Source organism: Saccopteryx bilineata, chromosome 1 (assembly GCF_036850765.1).
Source record: "Saccopteryx bilineata isolate mSacBil1 chromosome 1, mSacBil1_pri_phased_curated, whole genome shotgun sequence".
NCBI classification, from domain to species: Eukaryota; Metazoa; Chordata; class Mammalia; order Chiroptera; family Emballonuridae; genus Saccopteryx; species Saccopteryx bilineata.
Window position 1 is genome coordinate 313,968,393 of NC_089490.1, and position 21,561 is coordinate 313,989,953.

Here is a 21,561-nt window from a genome sequence, read left to right on the forward strand (position 1 = left end):
CACCCCCACCCCCTACCCTTCACTTCCCTGGCAGCAGCTCCGCAGCCACCTCCCTAGGAGAAAGCAGCTGGGGGCGGAGACGGAGACCCGCCTCTGCGCTCTGCGGCAACGTGTGACATCACGTGGGGCGGTGCTTCAAGGAGAGCAAAGGGAGGGACCAAGGCCCAGCGCCGGATAGTTACGCCACTCACACTTGGAAAAGAGCTAACGGGACAGTGGTGCAAACCAATCGCAACCAGTTCTCTGGGGGCCGAGAGACTGGGGTGGAGACTTCGGATTCTGCGGTTGCAGGTGGGTGATCTCTGGGGTCTGAGAGTGGAGGAGGATGGGAGCGTCTTATTCCTGGAGGCTAGGGTCAGCCACTAGGACCCGCAGAAGAGAGGACTCCCTTGGTTTCAGCTGTCTGTGACACTCCTTCCTGTTCGGGACCGGGAGAGGTTCCCGCGTCTGGGAAGGGACTGCATGGTCCCCTTTGGAGCTCTTTGCGGCGGCCCGAGTTGCCTTCCTACCCCTAGGTCCAACTCCGCTTACCTTGGACACTTCCTACTCCTTGATCCACCCACCCTAAAAGTCTCCCTCCAAGAGTGGCCGAAGTGCTACCCAGTGCTGGGCGCCTGCCCTGCCTAAATCCAAGGCTACCCCCGAGCAGCTGGGCTAATGCTGACCCTTTGTTCTCACCATCAAGTGACTCGGGTGCTGTTTTGCGATGGCCAAGCCCTGGACTAAATAAAGCCCTAAGGAGAAAACTGAGGATTCTATTCTTGAGGCACCAGTGGTTCCACCATATCACAGGTCCTTGCTCCAAAAGCGGCAGAACCAAGTTAAATAATTTCAGCAGCCCTTAAGAGTTACACTGTGCCTTTGTTCAGTTATTTTTATTGATGTTTCTGTGTCCAGTTTTTCCGTGTAGACTGTAGGTGAGTTGTATACGAAAGCCCTAGAAATCAAAGCCCCTTCTGAGTTTTGGTCCAGGAAAGTTGATTTCTGCAGATGAAAGTAAATGCCTAACTTTGTGGTTGATTGAATGCAGCATTTATCTATTCTTGTTTCCATTAGCTTTTGGTGATATCATGAGTCCCTGTCAATCCTTCAGGTAAATGGGAATTTGAGCACATACACAAATCTGCCTAGGGTGTAAACTGAATTAATGGCTTGATGTATCTATTTAGCTAATACTATACAAGTCTGTGACAGGTGCTATACCACATACAGAGTTTACAATCTGGCAAAGTAGATAAAACCTGTACAAAAAAGCTACAATAAGAAAAATGTAAAGTGCAGTTATCTATTTACTAATACCTGTTTTAGTAGGGTGAAAAAGAGGAACGATTGTAGTGGGTTGCGATAACTAGAGGTGAAGTTACTCAAGAAGTTTTTCTGCATTAGGGAGTAGAAAGTGGTAAAATAGCTAGAGAGGAATAAAAGATCAAAGGATGTATTTTTGTTTGTTTAAAGATGGGAGATTCTAAAATTTAAACACTGATGGGGAATGTCCATTAGAGTGGGAGACATTGTTGATGGAGCAGAGAGAGTAGTTTGTGTGTGTGTGTGTGTGTGTGTGTGTGTGTGTTCACCACTCTAAATTATATTCCAGACTAGAGGATTTTGTATTGATTTTGGCTGTATGTCCCTTATCTGGAATAGTGCTTGCCACAATAATTGCTACTCCATAAACTTTCTAATATATTTTTTTAATAAATAAATGATTCGGACACTCTCTTACCTTTTAATTCATTCTTCAAACATCATCAGCCAGAAAGATACTTAAAAATACAAATCAGACCATGTCACTGTTCAGTTCAAAGTCTTCTGTGATTCCAATTGTGCTTAGAATAAACTCCAGGTTCTTGTGTGGGATTCTGTGTGAGGTAGCACTGCCTTCTGCAGCCCATTCTCATCAACATTCTTGCTTGTTCTCAGTAACTGTATTCCAGCGACAATGTCTTCTTTCATTTTCTAAAACTGAAGGACCCTTTCCCACTTTAGGGCTTTATACATGATTTCATTCAGCAACCCCTTACCTTCTCATCATTCAGGGGTCAACTTAAATGACACTTTCTCAGAAAGGCTCTCTCCCTAATTTTGTAGTGGATGAGAATAAGGACTTGAGAGCCATACTTGTCTGGGTTTATTTCCCAGCTCCCTACTTATTTGCTATGTGACCTTGGGCAAATTATAGTTAAATTCTCAAATCTTCATTTCCCTATGTATAAAATGGGAACACTAGTAGAATGCCTTTTATACTGTTGTTTTGAAGATTAAAGAGTATATAAAGCATGTAGTACTGAGCCTGACACCTGATAACACTGTACACTATAAATGTTCACAGTTAACCATTATTATCTGAAGTTGAGTACCTCCGACCCCTGCCCTGTTTTTTTTATTTCAATTTCCCAGTTGTTTCTTTACAGTATTTATAACAATTTATAATATGTCACTCTTCCTCACTAGATACTAAACACCAAGAAAGCAAGGATCATACCTGACTTTATTCTCCATGGTATCTCTAGTGCCAAATTCAGTGCCTGGCATAAAGTTAGTACTCTATAATAAATATTGAATACAATAGGCCAGAAGTCATGCTCTGTATTGAAACATCAGTGACCAAACCAATCTCACTGGAAAAGACCCAGTGAAATCAAAGCCCAGATCAATCAGCACCACTTTAGTTTAATACTCCACTATTAAGTGGCATGTTTTTTTTGTCTTTATATCAAAGGCTTGGTTCTTAAGCCTTGGCTTATACTTTTATTCGTTCAGTTATTTAAATCACATTTTAATGGAAGATATTAAAAGAGAACAAGAAAGTCGTTTTGAAAATTGTTTCAATGTTTTGAACAGGAAGGTGAGATGAAACTGAGATGCAGTCTTAGAAAATATGCCACTGTTTTATGTACTACTGAGGAAGAGAAAAGCCATTTTAACTGACAACTCTATCACTTGGAATTTTTCATACTTATGTAAAGTCCTTTATAAAGAAATCATATATCACCCTAGTACAGTCAAAAAAATAAATAAGCAAAATTAGTTGAGATGTTAAAACTTCTTCACACTCAGAGTCTTAACTCTTCTTATGTCCATATTTCCACATATTGCTCTCTGTTAACGAGAACATCATGATGTATCATTTCTTAAACGAGTGTCCATTATTATCTATCTCCAGGGTTTTTTAAGATAGTGGTGATATCCATTCTTCACACTGATACATAGTGACAAATATGTCATGATTCCTACCTGACCAAAAGTGATTTTAAGATACCTATCAATTTTAGATATGTTAAATATAAAAAAAAGTCTTAAAATTAGTGAAATATAATATTGTATTTGCAAAACGTTTGGAGGAAAAAATGCTTTATAGATCTTTTACCAAGAATTAAAATAATGCTACTGGCTAAGTGTATACTATTATAGATTTTAACCTTTAATATTTGCATTCCACTGGAGACTATTTAATATTCATGATATCATTTAAATATTACAACAGTACAGTGTAATTGATATATTGACTTGGGTGATGAGCAAACTAAACTGTCAGGGAGCCTCAATAGGAGTCACTAGTAATTGATGGGACATTTAGGACCCTTACTCAAACCAAATTCAAGAAATGAAAATTTCAGGTTTTTGGATTTGTTATTTAAAATGTACATGGAAGGCTTTACTTTTTAACAACTTCATACAAGCAAATAGCTATGTATGGGATTTTTAAAACTGATAATTTCAAGACTTAAGCCACTGTGCAGAAATATAGTTTTAATCCTTTGGAAAGTCTCAGGTTTAGGTACCGTTTAAGTCAAGTCAAGTTGTTTATAAAAAACTGAGGAACGGCCCTGGCCGGTTTGCTCAATGGTAGAGTGTCGGTCTGGTGTGCAGGGGACCCGGGTTCGATTCCCGGCCAGGGCACATAGGGGAAGCGCCCATTTGCTTCTCCCCCCCCCCCTTCCTTCCTCTCTGTCTCTCTCTTCCCCTCCGGCAGCCAAGGCTCCATTGGAGCAAAGATGGCCCGGGCGCTGGGGATGGCTCCTTGGCCTCTGCCCCAGGCGCTAGAGTGGCTCTGGTCGCAGCAGAGCGACACCCCGGAGGGGCAGAGCATCGCCCCCTGGTGGGCAGAGCGTAGCCCCCTGGTGGGCGTGCCGGGTGGATCCTGGTCGGGCGCATGCGGGAGTCTGTCTGACTGTCTCTCCCCGTTTCCAGCTTCGGAAAAATGCAAAACAACAACAACAACAAAAAAAAAAACTGAGGAACCACTCATACCAAAAATAAAATAATGTTTTCTTTGCATTATCTGTGTGTTTTAAACAGAACAGAGTATCAAAATAGTTTTTGAACTGAATTTATATGTTATTGTATCTTTCTTTTAATTTTTATTGTGAAGCAATTACAGATGAACAGGAATTTACAAAGACATGTATCCTATCCTTAACCCAGTTTTCCAGTGGATATACCTTATATAATTATTGACTAAATCAAAACCAGGGCTTTGGTATTGATACACTGTGCGTGCACAGTTCTGTCATTTTATCACATGTATAGACAGATTCCTGTAACGACCACTACAATCAAGTTACATTGCTATAGATGACTAAAAAGTCTTCCCTGTGCATACTGCCTGCCCCCTACCTTATGCATACCCACCTCCTCCTCAATCACAATCACAGTTGAAGATTATGAGCCATAATCTTCAATCCCTGGAAACCACTAATCTGTTTTCCATGTGTCTAATTTTGTCATTTCCAGAATATTATGCATATGAAATCATATATATAGTATGTGATTGTTTTGAGATTGGCTTTCTTAAGTCATTATAATGCCCTTAAAATCCATCTAAGTTGTTATATATATGTAGTCGGTTCCTTTTTAAAGGTGAGTGTATTCCATGGTATGGATGTACCACAGTTATATACTTATTTACCTATTGAACAACATTTCTGTTGCTTTCAGTTTAAAGTGCTATAAAAAATCATGTATAAATTTTTGTGCGTGCATAAGTTTTTATTTTTCTAGGATAAATGCCCAGATCTATGATTATTTGTTAATATGGTATGTGTTTAGGTATTTTTCCTCCCTGGTTTTATTGAGATAAAATTGCCATATAACATTGCATTAGTTTAAGGTATACAACATTAATAATTTGAGATATGTATATATTGTTAAATGACTACTATAGTAAATTTAGTTAAGATCCATCACCTCATATAGTTATGATGATTTTTATTCTATGAGAACTATTGAGAACTCCTCTTAACAACTTTCAAATATAAAATACAATATTGTTAACCATAGTCATCATTCTGCATGTTATATCTCCAGAACTTATAACAGAAAGTTTATATATTTTGACCACCTTCATCTAGTTTTCCCACCTTCTGGAAAACACCAGTTTGTCTCTTATGTCTATGGGTTTGAAATATAAATGACATCATACACTGTTTGTTTTTCTTCAGTCTTGACTTATATTGCTTAGCATAATGCCCTCAAGGTCCATGTTGTCGCAAATGGTTGGATTCCTTTTTATGGCTGAATAATTTTTGTGTGCATGTGTGTGTACATATATATCTTGTTTTCTTTATTCATTAATCCACTCATAGACATTTGTATTGTTTTTGTGTTTTGGGTTTTTGTTGTTGTTGTTGTGTTTTTTTGTTTTTGTATTTTTCGGAAGTTGGAAACGGGGAGGTAGTCAGACAGACTCCCGCATGCGCCTGACCAGGATCCACCCGGTATGCCCACCCAGATGCTCTGCCCATCTGGGGCGTTGCTCTGTTGCAACCAGGGCCATTCTAGCGCCTGAGGCAGAGGCCATGGAGCCATCCTCAGCGCCTGGGCCAACCTTGCTCCAATGGAGCCCTGGCTGCGGGAGGAGAAGAGAGAGACAGAGAGGAAGGAGAGGGGAAAGGGTGGAGAAGCAGATGGGCGCCTCTCCTGTGTGCCCTGGCCAGGACTCGAACCCAGGACTCCTGCATGCCAGGCCAACACTCTACCACTGAGCCAACCAGCCAGGGCCTGTCTTGGTTATTTTTAATTTTGCAGCAGTAAACATGGAGGTTCAGATATCTATTCAGGATAGAGATTTAGTATTCTTGGTTTATATACCTAGCAATTAAATTGCTGGATCATTGTAGCCTGAATTTTAATTTTTTGAAAAACCACCACACTATTTTCTACTTTGGCTGTATGAATTAACATTCACACCAAAAGTGTGCAAGGGTTCTCTTTTCTCTACATCCTCAACAGCACTTATCTCTTGTCTTTTTTATAGTTGCCAGGTTGAAAAGTGTGAGGTATTATCTTGGGGTTTTGATTAATATTTTTCTGATGATTAGTGATGTTGAGTACCTTTTCATGTATCTGTTGGCCATTTGAATATCTTCTTTGGGAAAATGCCTATTTGGGTTCTTTGCCCATTTTTAGTTGGATTAGTTGGAGTTTTGTTATTTTTTGCTATTAAGTTGTATGAGTTTCTGACATATTTTGGATATTAACCCCTTATCAGATGTGTGGTTACTCCTATTTTATAGGTTGCCTTTTCATTTTGTTGATAGTTTCTTTCATTGTACAGAAGATTTTTTAGTTTGATGTAGTACCATTTGTTTATTTTTGTTTTTGTTGCTTGTGCTTTAGGTGTCATATCCAAAAAAATCATTGCTATTAACAATGTTAAGGAGCTTATATATCCCTGCTTTTTTCCTAAAGAGTTTTATGGTTTCAAGTATTACATTTACATCTTTAATTGACTATGAGTTCATTCTTGTGAGTAGTATGAATAGGGGTCGAGCTTCATTCTTTTGCATGTAAATACCCAGTTTCCCAGCACAACTTATTAAAGAAAATGTTTTTCCTCCATTGAGTATTTGTGATTTGTTTGTCAAATATTAGTTTACTTGGATATATTTACTTCTGTACTCTCGATTATTTTCCACTAGTTTCTGTGTCAGTTTTTACGACTGCATAATATGGTTTTGATTACTATACCCTTGTAATACAGTTTAAAATTAGGCAATGTTATATGTTAAGCTTTCTTTTTTCTCAGGATTTCTTTTTTTTTTTCTATTTGGAGTCTTTAGAACAGTAATTCTGTACAAATTTTAGGATTTTTTTCCCCTATATTTTTTGAAAAATGCCTTGGAAATCTTGTTAGGGATTGCATTAAATATACAGATGGCTTCAGGTAGTATGGACATTTTAACAGTATTAATTCTTCCATTCCACAAACATAGGCTATCATTCCATTTGTTTGTGTCTTTTTTAACTTCTTTAATCAGTGTCTTATAGTTTTCATTGTATAAATCATTAAATTTACTTCTATTTTATTGGTTTTGATGCTATTGTAATTGGGGTTCTTTTTATTATTTAATTTTTATATAATTTGTTGTTAGTACTACTAATCTTTGTATGTTGATTTTTGTATCCTACCACTTTATTGCATTCATTCATTCTCACACTTTTTTGGTGGAGTCTTTAGGCTTTTCTATATGTATAAAATGATGTCATCTGCAAAGAAAGACAGTTTTACTTCTTCCTTTCCAGTTCTGATGCCTTTTGTTTGTTTGTTTAGCCTGATTACTCTAGCTAGAACTTGAGTACTATGTTGGAAGGGTGGTGAAAGGAGGTACCATTGTCTTAGTTCTAAAATTAGAAAAAAAGCCTTCAACTTTTCAAAATTAATATGATGTTAGCTGTGGACTTGTCATAGGTTGCCTTTATTGTTATGTTGAGATACTTTCTTTCTACGTCCAATTTTTTGGGAATTTCTGTGAATGGATGGTGAATTTTCAAATCCTTTTTCTAGGTCTATTGAGTGGTATGATTTTCATCCTTATAATTAATATGATAAATCACATTTATTAATTTTTATATGTTGAACCATCCTTGTATCACAGCAATGAATTATGTTATATATTTTGTTTATAATGTGCTATTGAATTTGGCTTGCTTGTATTTTGTTGAGAATTTTTGCATCATTTTTATTGCTGTATAATTTTCACCAGTGGCCTCACCTGGCTTTGGTATCACAGTGATACTGGCCTTGTAAAATGAATTTATAAGTATTTCTTTCTCTTAAGTTGGAAATGTTTGAGAAGAATTGACCTTAATTCTATTTTAAATGTCTGGTAAATTTTACCCTTCAATCCATCTGCTCCTGGACTTTTCTTTGTTAGAAGGCTTTTGATTATTCACTCAATCTTATAGTCATTAGTCTATTCAAATTTTTTATTTCTTTATAAGTCAGAGTTGGTTAGTTTTTCTAGGAATTTTTGCAGTTCATCTAGGTAATCTAGTTTTATGGCACATAATTGTTCATAGTAGTTTCTATGATTCTTCTTCTGTAGTATCAGTTATAATATCTTTTTCGTTTATAATTTTATTTACTTAGAATCTCTCCTCTCCTCTCTATCGTTAGTCTAGATAAAAGTTTGTCAACCTTATCTTTTCAAACCACATTTAGTTGTGTCATTCTTTTTATTGTTTTTCTATTTTCTTCAGTTATTTCTGCTCTACTCTGTTATTTTCTTCTTTTTCTACTTTCTTGAGATGTAGAATTAAGTTGTTTATCTGAGGTCTTTTTTTCTTGATTTATGCAATTTTTTGCTATATGTTTTCCTCTTAGAACTGCATTTGCTGCATTCCATAAGTTTTGGTAGGTTGTAATTTTATTTTTATTTTCTCAAGATATATTTTTTATTTCCTATGTAAGTTTTTTTTGATATATTAGTTATTCAAGAGTATGTTAATTTCCAAATATTTGCCAATTTTTTAGTTGTCCTTCTGTTATTGATTTATAGTTTCATATGATTGTGGCTAGAAAACAGAGTTAGCAGTGATTTTAGTCTTCTTAAATTTGCTGAGATTACTTTGTGGCCTAACATAGGTCTCTATCCTAGCAAATGTTCTGTGTATGTTGAGAAGAATGATTATTCTACTCTTCTTGAACAGTATGTTCTATAAATATCTGTTATTTCTCTTTGGTCTACAGTGTTATTCAAATCCTCTTTCCTTACTGATTTTCTGATCTATCTATTGTTGACAGGAGGGTATTAAACTCCATAATTAGTACTTTATGGCTGTTTATATCTCCTGTTAGTTCTGTTAGCATTTGCTTTACATGTTTTGGTGCTCTGATGTTGGATGCAGGAATATTTACAGTTTTTATATTTTCTTGATCGATTGTCTCCGTTATCACTATATAATGACCTTTTTTGTCTCTTTTGCCCATTTTTAGCTTAAAATATATTTTGTCTAAATACAACTATGCCTGCTTGCTTTTGTTTACCAGTTGCTTAAAATATCTTTTCCCACATGTTTACTCTCAATCTATGTGAGTCTTTTAACCAAAGTGAGTCTCTTGTTGACAGCTTATTGTTGGATTTTGCTCTTTATTCATTCAACCATCCTGTCTTTTATTGGAGACTTTAATCAATTTGCATGTAAAGTAATTATTGGTAGGTTAAGTCTTGCTATTGCCATGGTATTAATTGTGTTCTGAGAGCTGTAGATTCTTTGTTCCTTGTTTTGAATCTTTCCATCTTCTTTGTGATTCGATGACTTTTTGTAGCAATAAACTCCTGTATCAAAATACCCTGACCTGTTGGCTCAGTGGTAGAGCATCGGCCCAGCATGTGAATATCCTGGGTTCGATTCAGAGTCAGGGCACACAGGAGAAACAACCATCTGTTTTTCCACCCCTACCCACAACCATGGCTGTATTGGTTCGAAAGAGTTGGCCTTGGACACTGAGGATGGCACTGTGGCCTCTGCCTCAGGCGCTAAAAAAATTGGCTACATTGCTAAACAATGGAGCAATGGCCCCAGATGGGCAGAGCATCGCCCTCTTGTTGTCTTGCGAGGTGGATACCGGTTGGGGCACATGCAGCAGTGTGTCTCTGCCTCCCCTCCCCTTACTAAAAAAAAAAAAATTTGTGTGTAATTATTACAGGTTTTTCCTTATTGGTTACTATGAGGCTTACATAAAATATAACATCCTTTAAGCTGGTAACTTAATTTTGATAACATATATAAACTGACATTTTTACTCCCCCCTTATATTTTAGGTTATTGATGTTTCAATTTACATAAATTTGATATTGTGAATTCAGTATCAAATTATTGTGTTTATGGTTATTTTTAATATGTTTGTTTTTTTAACTTTTAAACTAGAGTTATTGAATTATGTACCACCATTACAATATCACAGAATCTGACTTTGTGTATTTACCATTACCAGTTAGTGTTACACTTACTGGTACATTCATATGTTTTCATAATAGTAATTACCATTCTATTTCTGCTTGAAGAACTTACTTTAATATTTCTTGTATGGCTGGTGTAGTGGTGATGAACTCCCCCAGCTTTTGTTTTTTGAGGGAAAGTCTTTTTTTTTCTGAAAGACAGCTCTGCCAGGTATAGTATGTTTAGCTTATACTTTTTTTCCTTTCAATATTTTAAATATAGCACCTTGTTCTCTAAGTTTCTGTCCATAGTCTTACTGGGGATGGGGAATCCCTTATATATGATGTTTTGCTTTTCTGCTGCTTTTGGTATCATTCTGTCTTTGACTTTTGACAGTGTCTTTGTAATGTGGCTCTGTGTAGCGCATTTTGGGTTACACCTATTTGGGATTTTTGGGCCTCATGACTCTTAATGTCTATTTTTCTCCCCAGATTTGGGATGTCTTCACCATTATTGCTTTAAAAATACTTTCTGGCCTTCCTCTTGGCATTCCCGTAGTGTATATTATTGTTCTTTTGATGGTATTCTATGAGTCTGTAGGCTTTCTTCACTCTTTTTCATTCTTTATTTTCCTTTGTGCTCCTCCTAGCACACTGATTCTTAACTTCTGTTTGATTGAGTCTGCTGTTTAAACTGTCCAGTGGGAGGGAGGACATGGGAGGGAGGGAGGGAGAGAGTTAGGGGGAGGGGGAGGGGCACAGAGAACTAGATAGAGGGTGACGGAGGACAATCTGACTTTGGGCGAGGGGTTTGCAACATAATTTGATGACAAAATAACCTAGACATGTTTTCTTTGAATATATGTACCCTGATTTATTAATGTCATCCCATTACCATTAATAAAAATTTATTAAAAAAAAAAAAAAAAACTGTCCAGTGAATCATTCATGCCAGTCATTATATATTTTTTTCAGCTTTAAAATTTCTGGGGTTTTTTTTTCTGAGTACTTTTTAGTGCTTTTTATTACTTTGTTGAACTCATTTTTGCTCATGCATTGTTTTCCTTATTTCATTAATTGTGTTTATTTTCTTGCAGTTCAGTAAATTTCTGTAAGAGGATTATTCTGCATCTTTGCAGAGAACTCATAAATCTTCATTTCTTCAGGTTTAGTTATTGGACCATTTATTGGACCTTTATTACTTTCCTTGGGTGATGTCATGTTGACTCGGCTCTCTGCTCCAGTGCTGTTGTAAATGGAACTGTAAGTTGGGCTGTGCAGCTTCCTGGGAATTCCGGTTAAGCTTCCTGGTTTGGTAGTCCTAGAGCCTGTGTTCAGGCCTAGGCAGAGCTTTGAGTGTGCTTTCTAAGTCTGAATGGGTCTGTGTAACAAACTCCACAGCTGGCATGACTTGCTGGCTGGAAACTTGAATAAGACAAACTGGGATCAAGCTCCCTGGCCTTATGGGATCACCAGTTGGCTTTGTGGATGGGCAGGATCACTGGCCAGGTGCTCTGCTTAAGTGCTACTGGGTTATTCAATCTCTCAGGTGATCTGGCCAGATTTCTTAATGGGTGGCACTGAGGGTGGCACTCAGCAGTAGATAAGGCTAAGAATGCACTTCCCTTCTGGGTGGGTAACATAACTGGCTCCCAAGCAAGCAAGGCTCATTGTTTGGGGTCTTAAATCAGGCAGAACTGTGCATCGAGCTACCTGGCCAGATGGGTTCCCTGTCTTGTGTTCAGATTTTTAAGAAACTGTCAAATAATTTTCACTAGCAGTATATGAGTGATTCAGGGTCTCTATGTGCATTTGTTGTTATCACTGTTTTTTATATTAGCCATTCTAATAGTTGGGTAGTGATATTTCATTGTGGTTTTAATTTTGCATTTCCATGAGACTAATGATATTGAAGAACTCTTCATGTGCATATTTGCCATCTATATATTCTCTTTTGATGAAATATTTCTTCATGTCGTTTGCTCACTTATTTATTTTTTTATTTTTTGGCGCACACATGGGAGAGAGAGAGAGAGAGAGAGAGAAGGACAGACAGGAAGAGTGAGAGACAGAAGCTTCAACTCATAGTTGCAGTACCTTAATTGTTCATTGATTGCTTTCTCAAATGTGCATTGACTGGGGGGCTCCAGCCAAGCCAGTGGCCCATTGCTTCAGCCAGTGACCTTTAGGGTTAAGCCAGCAACCATGGGATCAAATCTATGATATCATGCTCAAGCTGGCAACCCCAAACTCAAGCTGGATGAGCCTGTGCTCAAGCCAGTGACCTCAGGGTCTTGAACCTCGGTCCTCAGCATCCAGACCAATGCTCTATCCATTGCCACTGCCTGGTCAGGCATCTTTTGCTCATTTATTAAGTAAATTGTTTTTGTTTTGTTTTGGTTTTGGTGTTTTTTCACAAGTGAGTTTTGAGATTTTTTTTTTATATATTCTGTATCCGAATCCTTTATCAGATTTCATTTGCAAATAGTTTCTTCAAACCTATAACTTATCTTTTCATCCTCTTATACAGAGGGCCGTATACAGAGGGAAAATTCTTAATTTTGTTAAAATTCAGTTTATTAACTTCCCCCCCTCTATTTCATGAATTGTGCTTTTAATGTCATATCTAAGAACTCATTGACTAACCCCTGATTACAAATATTTTCACTATACTTTTTTCTAAAAATTTTATAGTGTTACATTTAAATCTGTGATTCATTTTGAGTGAATTTGTTTTTATTTTTATTTTTTTAACCTGTGAATGTCCATTTGCTTCAACATAATATGTTAAGTGCATATCTTTACTCCATTGAATTATTTTTGGGCTTTGGTAAAAAATTAATTGGCTTTACTTGAATGGGTCTGCTTCTTTATTTTTTATTATTGATTTTAATTTATTGTGTTTACATAGATTCAGGTGTCCCATTGAATACATCCCCTCCACCCCGGTGTTCCCTTCAACATCCTCCTTACCCCCCTCCCCCCAACACCCTCCCCCCTTCACTCCAGGATTTGCTTTTCTACTCTCTATAGCGCTGTGTTATGTGTATATAATTTCAGCAATCTCTTTCCCTTCTCTGATCCCCTCCTATCATCCCCTTTCCCTCTGTCCTCTTTCCCTCTGGTCCCTTTGATCCTGCCTTTGTCTCTATTCCATTCCTCAGTTCACATTGTTCTTTGGATTCCTCAAATGAGTGAGGTCATATGATATTTTTCTTTCTCTGCCTGGCTTATTCACTCAACATAATAGTTTCGAGGTCCATCCATGTTGTTGCAAAAGGTAAGATTTCCTTCTTTTTCGTGGCCCCATATATTCCATTGTATATATGTACCACTGCTTTTTAATCCACTGATCCACTGATGGACACTTGGGCTGTTTCCAGATCTTGGCTATTGTGAACAATGCTGCCATAAACATGGAGGTGCATTTCTTCTTTTGAATCAGTGATTTGATGTTCTTAGAATATATTTCTAAAAGTGGTATAGCTGGGTCAAAAGGCAATTCCGTTTTTAATTTTCTGAGGAATCTCCATACTGTTTTCCATAGTGGCTGCACCACCAGTCTGCATTCCCACCAGCAGTGCAGGAGGGCTCCCTTTTCTCCACATCTTCACCAGCACCTATCGTGTGTTGTTTTGTTGATGAGCGCCATTCTGACTGGTGTGAAGTGATATCTCATTGTGGTTTTAATTTGCATTTCTCTAACGATTAGTGATGTTGAACATTTGGGAAAATTGGACAGCTACCTGCAAAAAAATGAAACTAGACCACCAACTTACACCATTCACAAAAATAAACTCAAAATGGATAAAAGACTTAAATGTAAGTCATGAAACCATAAGCATCTTAGAAGAAAACATAGGAAGTAAGCTCTCCATTATCTCTCACAGCAATATATTTGCTGATTTATCTCCATGGGCAAGTGAAATAAAAGACAGAATAAACAAATGGGACTATATCAAACTACAAACCTTTTGCACAGCTAAAGACAATATGAACAAAATAAAAAGACAAACCACACAATAGGAGAACATATTTGACAATACATCTGATAAGGGGTTAATAACCAAAATTTATAAAGAACTTGTAAAACTCAACACCAGGAAGATAAACAATCCAATCAAAAAGTGGGCAAAAGAAATGAATAGACACTTCTCCAAAGAGGACATATAGATGGCCAATAGGCAAATGAAAGAATGGATTTACTTCTTAGTTAGATTTTCTATTCCACTGATCTGTGTGATCCACCAATATCACACAGTCTTCATTTTTGTACCTGTATTAGAGCTGAAATCAGGTAGACTGATTGCTCCCATATTATTATTATTTTCCAAACTTGTGTTAGCTATTCAGGTTTCCTTGTTATTCCATATAGATTTTAGAATAATCATATATACATTTCTCTACAAAAAATCTTGCTTGGGCTTTGATACAAATTGTGTTAAACCTGTATACCGATACGGAGAGAATTGATGTCTTTAATATGTTGATTTTTCTAATTCATGAACATGACTTATCTCTCCATTTAGTTCAGTTCTTTGATTATTTTTGTCATCATTTTGTAATTTTTAGTGTACAGGACAGGTACCCATTTTGTTAGATTTATACATAAGGTTTTCTCTCTGTTTTATCTATTAAACAGTATTACATTTTAAATTTTGTTTTCTGTGGGTTCATTGCTGGTTTATAGAAAAACAATTTATCTTTGCATGTTAATTTTATATCCTATGATATTGCTGAACTGACTTATTAGTTTATGAATTTTTTTGTTGAGTAGTTGGGATTTTCTAAGTAGACAATCTTGTCATCAGTAAATAGAGACAATGTATATGCCTTTTCACAAAACTTCCTTGCCTCGGAGTGTTGACTAGCTTCTAGTACTATGATGAATAGCGGTGGTAAGAATGGACATCCTGGATATTTTCCTCATCTTAGAGAAAAAACATTCAGTCTCTTACTATTTAGTATAATATTAGTTATAGTGTTGTTTTTTTAATAGATAGCCTTTATCAGGTTGAGAAAGTTCTCTCTGTTCCTTGTTTGCTGGCAGTTTTTCTCATGAATAGGTATTGAGTTTTTGTTTGTTTGTTTGTTTGTTTGTATTTTTCTGAAGCTGGAAACGGGGAGAGACAGACTCCCGCAAGCGCCCGACCGGGATCCACCTGGCACGCCCACCAGGGGCGACGCTCTGCCCACCAGGGGGCGATGCTCTGCCCCCTCCGGGGCGTCGCTCTGCCTCGACCAGAGCCACTCTAGCGCTTGGGGCAGAGGCCAAGGAGCCATCCCCAGCGCCCGGGCCATCTTTGCTCCAATGGAGCCTTGGCTGCGGGAGGGGAAGAGAGAGACAGAGAGGAAGGAGGGGGGGTGGGGAGTGGAGAAGCAAATGGGCACTTCTCCTATGTGCCCTGGCCGGGAATCGAACCCGGGTCCCCCGCACACCAGGCCGACGCTCTACCGCTGAGCCAACCGGCCAGGGCGGTATTGAGTTTTTAAATGCTTTTATACATAGTGACATTTCAGTCAACAATAGACCACATATATGAGAGTGGTATACTATATAGTGTATCTGTATGGTAGGCTATACCATCTAGGTTTATATAAGTACACGCTATGATGTTTGCACAACAATAATATCACCTAGTGACTTGTTTCTCCTATTGTATTCTTGTTGTGAAGTGGCCCATGACTGTACTTTGTCAGCTTATACAATCATGTAATCTTTTTCTTTTTGTGACAGAGACAGAGAGAGGGACAGATAGGGACAGATAGACAGGAAGGGAGAGAGATGAGAAGCATCAATTCTTCATTGCAGCATCTTAATTTGTTGATTGCTTTCTCATATGTGCCTTGACCCAAGGGCGGGCAACAGCAGACCAAGTGACCCCTTATTCAAGCCAGCAACCTTGGGCTTCAAGCCAACGACATTTGGACTTAAGCTAGTGACCATGGAGTCATGTCTATGATCCCACACTCAAGCCAGCAACCCTACGCTCAAGCTGGTGAGCCCAAGCTCAAGCCAGTGACCTCAGGGTTTTGAACCTGGGTGCTCTGTGTCCCAGTCTAGGGCTCTGTCTATTGCGCCACCGCCTGGTCAGGCTTATGTAATTTTTCTTTTATAGCTTGCTTTAATGTTGCATAATATTGATTGATATTCTGATACTGAATCATCCTTACATGGCTGGATAAACTCGGGATAATTCCTTTTATATATTGCTGAATTATTTTTGCTAATTTTCAGAAAGAATTTTACAATACATCTATATTTTTGAGGGATATTGTTCTGTACTGAGGGAATTTTATTGTACTGTCTCTCTTTAGGGTACCATAGTAACACTGACTTCAAGAAATTAGTTAGGGAGTGTTTCCTTCTATTCTGTATTCTAGAAGAAATTGTATAGATGTGGTATTAATTCTCATTTAAACTTTTGGTAAATTTAATTTCCTTAGTTCCAGGGCTCTTCAAATTTTATATTTCATCTTGAGGGAGTTATGGTTATGTGTGTGTTTTGAAGAATTAATCCATTTTATCTGCACTATCAAATTTCTTATATGTAGAGTTGTTTATAGTATTCCCTTATTCTTTTAATGTCCTATGGTCTGCAGTGGTTTCCATTTCAATCCTGATAGTAGTAATTTGTGTCTTCCCTCTTTTATACTTTGTCACTCTTGCTCGAGGTTTACCTATTTTATCAAACTATTCAAAATATAAGTTCTTTGTTTCATTGATTTTCTGTGCAGGTTTCTGTTTTCAATCTCTTTATCATTTCTTTCTGCCTACATTTAGTTTAATTTGCTAGGTTTATTTTTTGTTTTTTCAGTTTCTTGAGGTGGGAGCTTAGATTATTGATTGGAGACCTTTATTCTTTTCTAATATATTCAATATGTGCTAGTGCTATGAATTTTTCTCTGTGCTGCTTTAGCTGTATCACACATTTTGATGTGTTGTATTTTTATTTTCATTCAGCTTAATGTATTGTTTTATTTCCCTTGATACCTCCTCTGATTTCATGGATTATTCAGAAGTGTGTTATTTAGTTTTCAAGTGTGAACATTTTTATGCTCTTTTTCTTACTGATTTCTAGTTTGATTCCATTGTGATCAGAGAGTGTATGTAGTTGTGTGTTTCAGTTCTTTTAAGTCATTTGAGGTTTGTTTTGTGGCTCAAGATTTGTTCACTCTTGGTATATATCCTATGAATACTTGAAAATAATGTGTATTTTGTTGTTAAGTGGAGTTTTCTATAAATGTTGATTAGATTCTGTTGGTTTATGTGGGGTTGAGTTCGATATCACTGCTTACTTATTCTCTTCTATTAATTTTAGAGAGTTGTTAATGTTTCAAGCTATAATAGTAGATTTGTCTATTTTTATTTTAAGTTCTGTCAGTTTTTACTTAACATATTTTGCAGCCCTTTTGTTTGCTATGTACACATTTAGGTTTACTTCTTGGTGGACTGATGTTATATAATATTAGTCTCTTTCTGATCATTTTCCTTGCTGAAGTCTACTTGATCTGATATTAATATAGCCATACTTGTTATCTTTTAATTAATGGTTGCATAGTTTTATCTTTTTCCATCCTTTTACTTTCAACCTACTTATATCATTCTATTTAAAATGAGTTATATATAGGAAGTATAAAGTTGGGTCTTTTTTTTCCCCCCACACTATTTTTTTAATTAAATTTAATGAAGTGACATTAATAAATCAGGGTAAAGTTGTGTCTTTTTAAAAAAATCTACTTGGCTAATCTTTGTCTTTTAATTGGTGTATATAGGCCATTTACACTAACTGATTTGCATCTATTGCAATTATTGATATGTTGGTACTTGTCTGTTTTATGGTTGGTTGTTTTCTGTTTAGTTTCTCTATTTCTAATTTATATTTTTTTCTATACTCCTGTGGGTTACATGAACCAGTTTTAGAATTCCATTTTGATTTAGCTGTAGTGACTGAGTGTATCTCTTTGTGTCGACTTTTCAGTAGTTGTACTAGGTATTAAATCATCAATATAAAATATATATGTGTGTGTGCATATATATATATATAACATATGTTCTCTGACAATACTAGTGTAAACATTTTACCAGTTTGAGTAAAGTGTAGAAACTTTATGATCTTTTACTTCCTTTTACTCTTCCTCATATCTGCATTACATAATTGTTTTAAATAATTTCTATATACCCATTGACCTACCCATTAGGCAATGCTATAATTTTTGCTTCAGGCATCAAACATAATTTTAAAAAAGCAAGAAGAGATACAAAGTCTATTGTATTTAACCATATTATTGCTCTTTTTCTTTCCTTCTTTATATTACAAGATTTTTTAAATTGTTAAACTGCTGGTTAGAGAACTTTCTTATCTACCTTTTTAGAGTAGGTGTACTCATGAGAAATCTTCTTATTTCCCCCTCATCTCAGAATGTTTTGATTTTTCTATGTTCAGTCTGTTTTTCAGTGTATTACACAGTGTTCAGATTGTGTAGTTTCTGTTGTTTTCTCTTCAAGCTCATTGATTTTTTAATTTTTTCTCCATTATATTTGGTTATTATATTTGTTCTAAAATTTTTATTTCATTCTTTATGTCTCCTTTTTCTTTACTGAGATTTTCCATGTTTCCATTTGCCTCATGTTTATAATTGCTCATTGAAGCATTTCTATGATGACTGTTTTAAAATTCTTGGCAGATAATTCTGACTTCTGTGTCATCCCCATGTTCATATGTTGATTGTTTTTTCTCACTGATTTTGATATATTTCTGATTCTTGGCTATATACATAATGTTATATTTAAGACTCTAGAACTTACTTAAAATTTGCATGTTAGCAGGTCTTTTCTGGCACTACTCTATTGGGTAGAAGTGACTACCTTATTAATTCCAGGTTGGGGTGGAAGTCCAGATTTTCTGTCTCACCTCTGGGCTAGGAAGGGCTCCTTCTTACTGCTGGATAGAGTTGGGAGTTCAGACTCCCCACTCTGCGTCCTCTGATAACACTGTGGCTGAGAGAAGGAGGGGCACCTTGTTACTGCTCCTCATGTGGTCTGCACTGATATCCTGTGAGGGTGGCTTGTTGCTGCTGAATGCTAGTGAAAGTCTGGCCTCTACACTAGGCCTTTGACTCAGCCCCAGCAAGGTGAGGAAGGAATGCCACGTTAGTGCCGTAAGGAGTAGAAGTCCAGACTCCCCAGGTGCCACAGCATCTCTACTTATGGTGAGGGGAGGTGATTGATGGGCACTGTTACCACTCTGCAGAGATTAATTTTCTGGATCTCCACTCAGCCTTCTCGGATATTACTCCAGTACAGGGATGGGAGGAGAGTTGAGGCACCTCATTACACCCTGGCAAGTCAGAATTCTAGGTTCTCCATTCCACTTTTGCTGACTGAGGTGGGTGTAGAGGTCGAGTCTCCCAACCAAGTCTGTGGTGTTCTGAGGCAGGCCGTGAAGTGAAGACCCTACATTGCTGTAACAGATGGATGCTCCAGCCTGTCGCTAGACTTGAGAAATAGACCAGGAGTAACACCTGGTTCAGAACTGCCTCTGGTCTTTTTTTTCCTTAGTAAAGGTCATAACTAGTTAATACAGCTTAAAATTGATTTTTTTTCAATCAGTTGTCTTTTAAAATTTCAACCCCAAAAGGCATATAACTATGTTTCAAAATCAACATTTTAACATCTGCTTTGTTACCAGAAGCAAATGAATGAGTGGGGAGAGGGATGTGTTGGGTATATATCCAAATGATAACTACTATATAAAAAATAGCTCTTACATATAACAAGACTAGTCATGTAGTGACATCTTATATAAGCTATTTATACAACTTACAAGTTGTGCTATTTAACACATTTTTATAGCCTTGAACTTTATCCCTTAATAATATACTTTTTACGCCAGTGATCACAATATTTGTAAAAATTTAAAGGAATGTTTTTTGAATGTCATGGAAACAAATCTTTAGAACAAAGTTTACTATCTTATAATTGTTCTTAGTGAGCATTCTTTTTGTAATTGATAATAAGGAGGGCAAATTTTAATCTGAAAAATTTATTAGGATTTTACTTCAGTGATTTTTTTTTTCATTTCAGTTCTAATAACAGATAGAAATTGGCTATGGATAATTCATATGATTTCTATCCACGAAGTTCATGCAATGGAGTTCCATCTGAGAAGATAAACAACTTCCTTGTGTCAGAAGATCATGGGCAGAAAATCTTAAGTGTACTGCAAAATTTTAGAGAACAAAATGCCTTTTATGATTTCAAAATAATCTTGAAAGATGAAATAATCCCCTGTCACCGTTGTGTGTTAGCAGCTTGCAGTGACTTCTTCAGGTACTTTTGCCTTGTTTATGCATCATTTTATGGTATGGATAATTATTTCTTAAACTTGACTCAACTTTCCACCCACAGGAGCATGCAACAGTTTTTAATTCTTGAAAAGAGCTCATTAGAACCTAGATGAACGAATGACTTTGGAGTATGAAAATTGAGGACCGTCTTTGTAAAGCTCCGGTCTTCACAGGCCAGCATTTCCAAAAGTTTTCTAGAACATTAGTCTCTTGAAATGTTTAGGGGAAAAATTATTTTGATCTGGGGTCAGTTTTATTTGAGGGATTCTCTGCACTGTGTCATTTGGAAAAAGGAGAAAGGACAGATTCATCCTCAATGAAAGCAAAGTTAAAAGAAAATAAGGAGTCTGAGAGGAAAATATATTTCAGTCATGTGCTGTGTCCATGGATTATCTGGAGGAGAGGGACTCTAACCCAGAAGATTTCATGATTTCTCCTTTGGCACGGATGCTCCTAGAATAGGAAAAGCACCCCCAGAAGCACTCTGGAGAGCCTCCAGCTTGTTGTAAGTTTAGGCAGCATTCTGAATATAAGTTGGTTCCGATATAGATCATTTTACAAGGAGTGTCCTAGTCATGAACTCACTGGAGTGTCTGTAAGAACTCACTGTTTTGACCTTATGTTTTTGATTGTACAAGGCTGAAGGGTCAGACACATGACCCACCCTGTGAGACCTCTTGGTCAGACACACAGTACTCTTGGTGACATCCTGGATTTCAGCTCTCCTAGTCATACTACAATAAACTAAAGTCATCACTGCAGTATTTTGCATTATGTTCAATTTTGTAAGCAGTTTCTATTTGAAGTAAGCAGGGTTTAAATCTCTAAAAAAAAAAAAACAAACTTAATAAAAAAGTCAGAGTTAAGATAAAAAATACAACTTTTATTGGCTGTTTGCCCAACTACACTGTATGTTTGCATCTATTTCATTTCTCCTCTCAGGTAACTTCAGTAATTCTTCTGCACACGTCACTGGAGCCCTGACTGTTCTTATGCTCCATCTCTCAGGTTCCACTAGTTTCTTCTCCTTTCTTCTAATCCAGTTTTT

General features: G+C 36.8%; 1 protein-coding gene across 2 annotated transcripts in view; it reads left to right on the forward strand.

The window, feature by feature from the left end:
- Window positions 1–83: 83 nt before the first annotated feature.
- Window positions 84–21,561, forward strand: part of KBTBD3 (kelch repeat and BTB domain containing 3) — a 29,844-nt gene continuing 8,366 nt past the window's right edge. Inside the window, exons 1-2 of one of the 2 annotated variants that reach the window (XM_066247601.1) lie at window positions 84–291; window positions 20,251–20,496. In XM_066247601.1, coding sequence (XP_066103698.1) covers window positions 20,276–20,496 — 221 coding nt within the window. In that variant the 5' untranslated portion in view covers window positions 84–291; window positions 20,251–20,275. Of the gene's footprint in view, window positions 292–20,250; window positions 20,497–21,561 lie in introns of those variants that run through there. The other variant, XM_066247610.1, reaches the window with a different exon arrangement.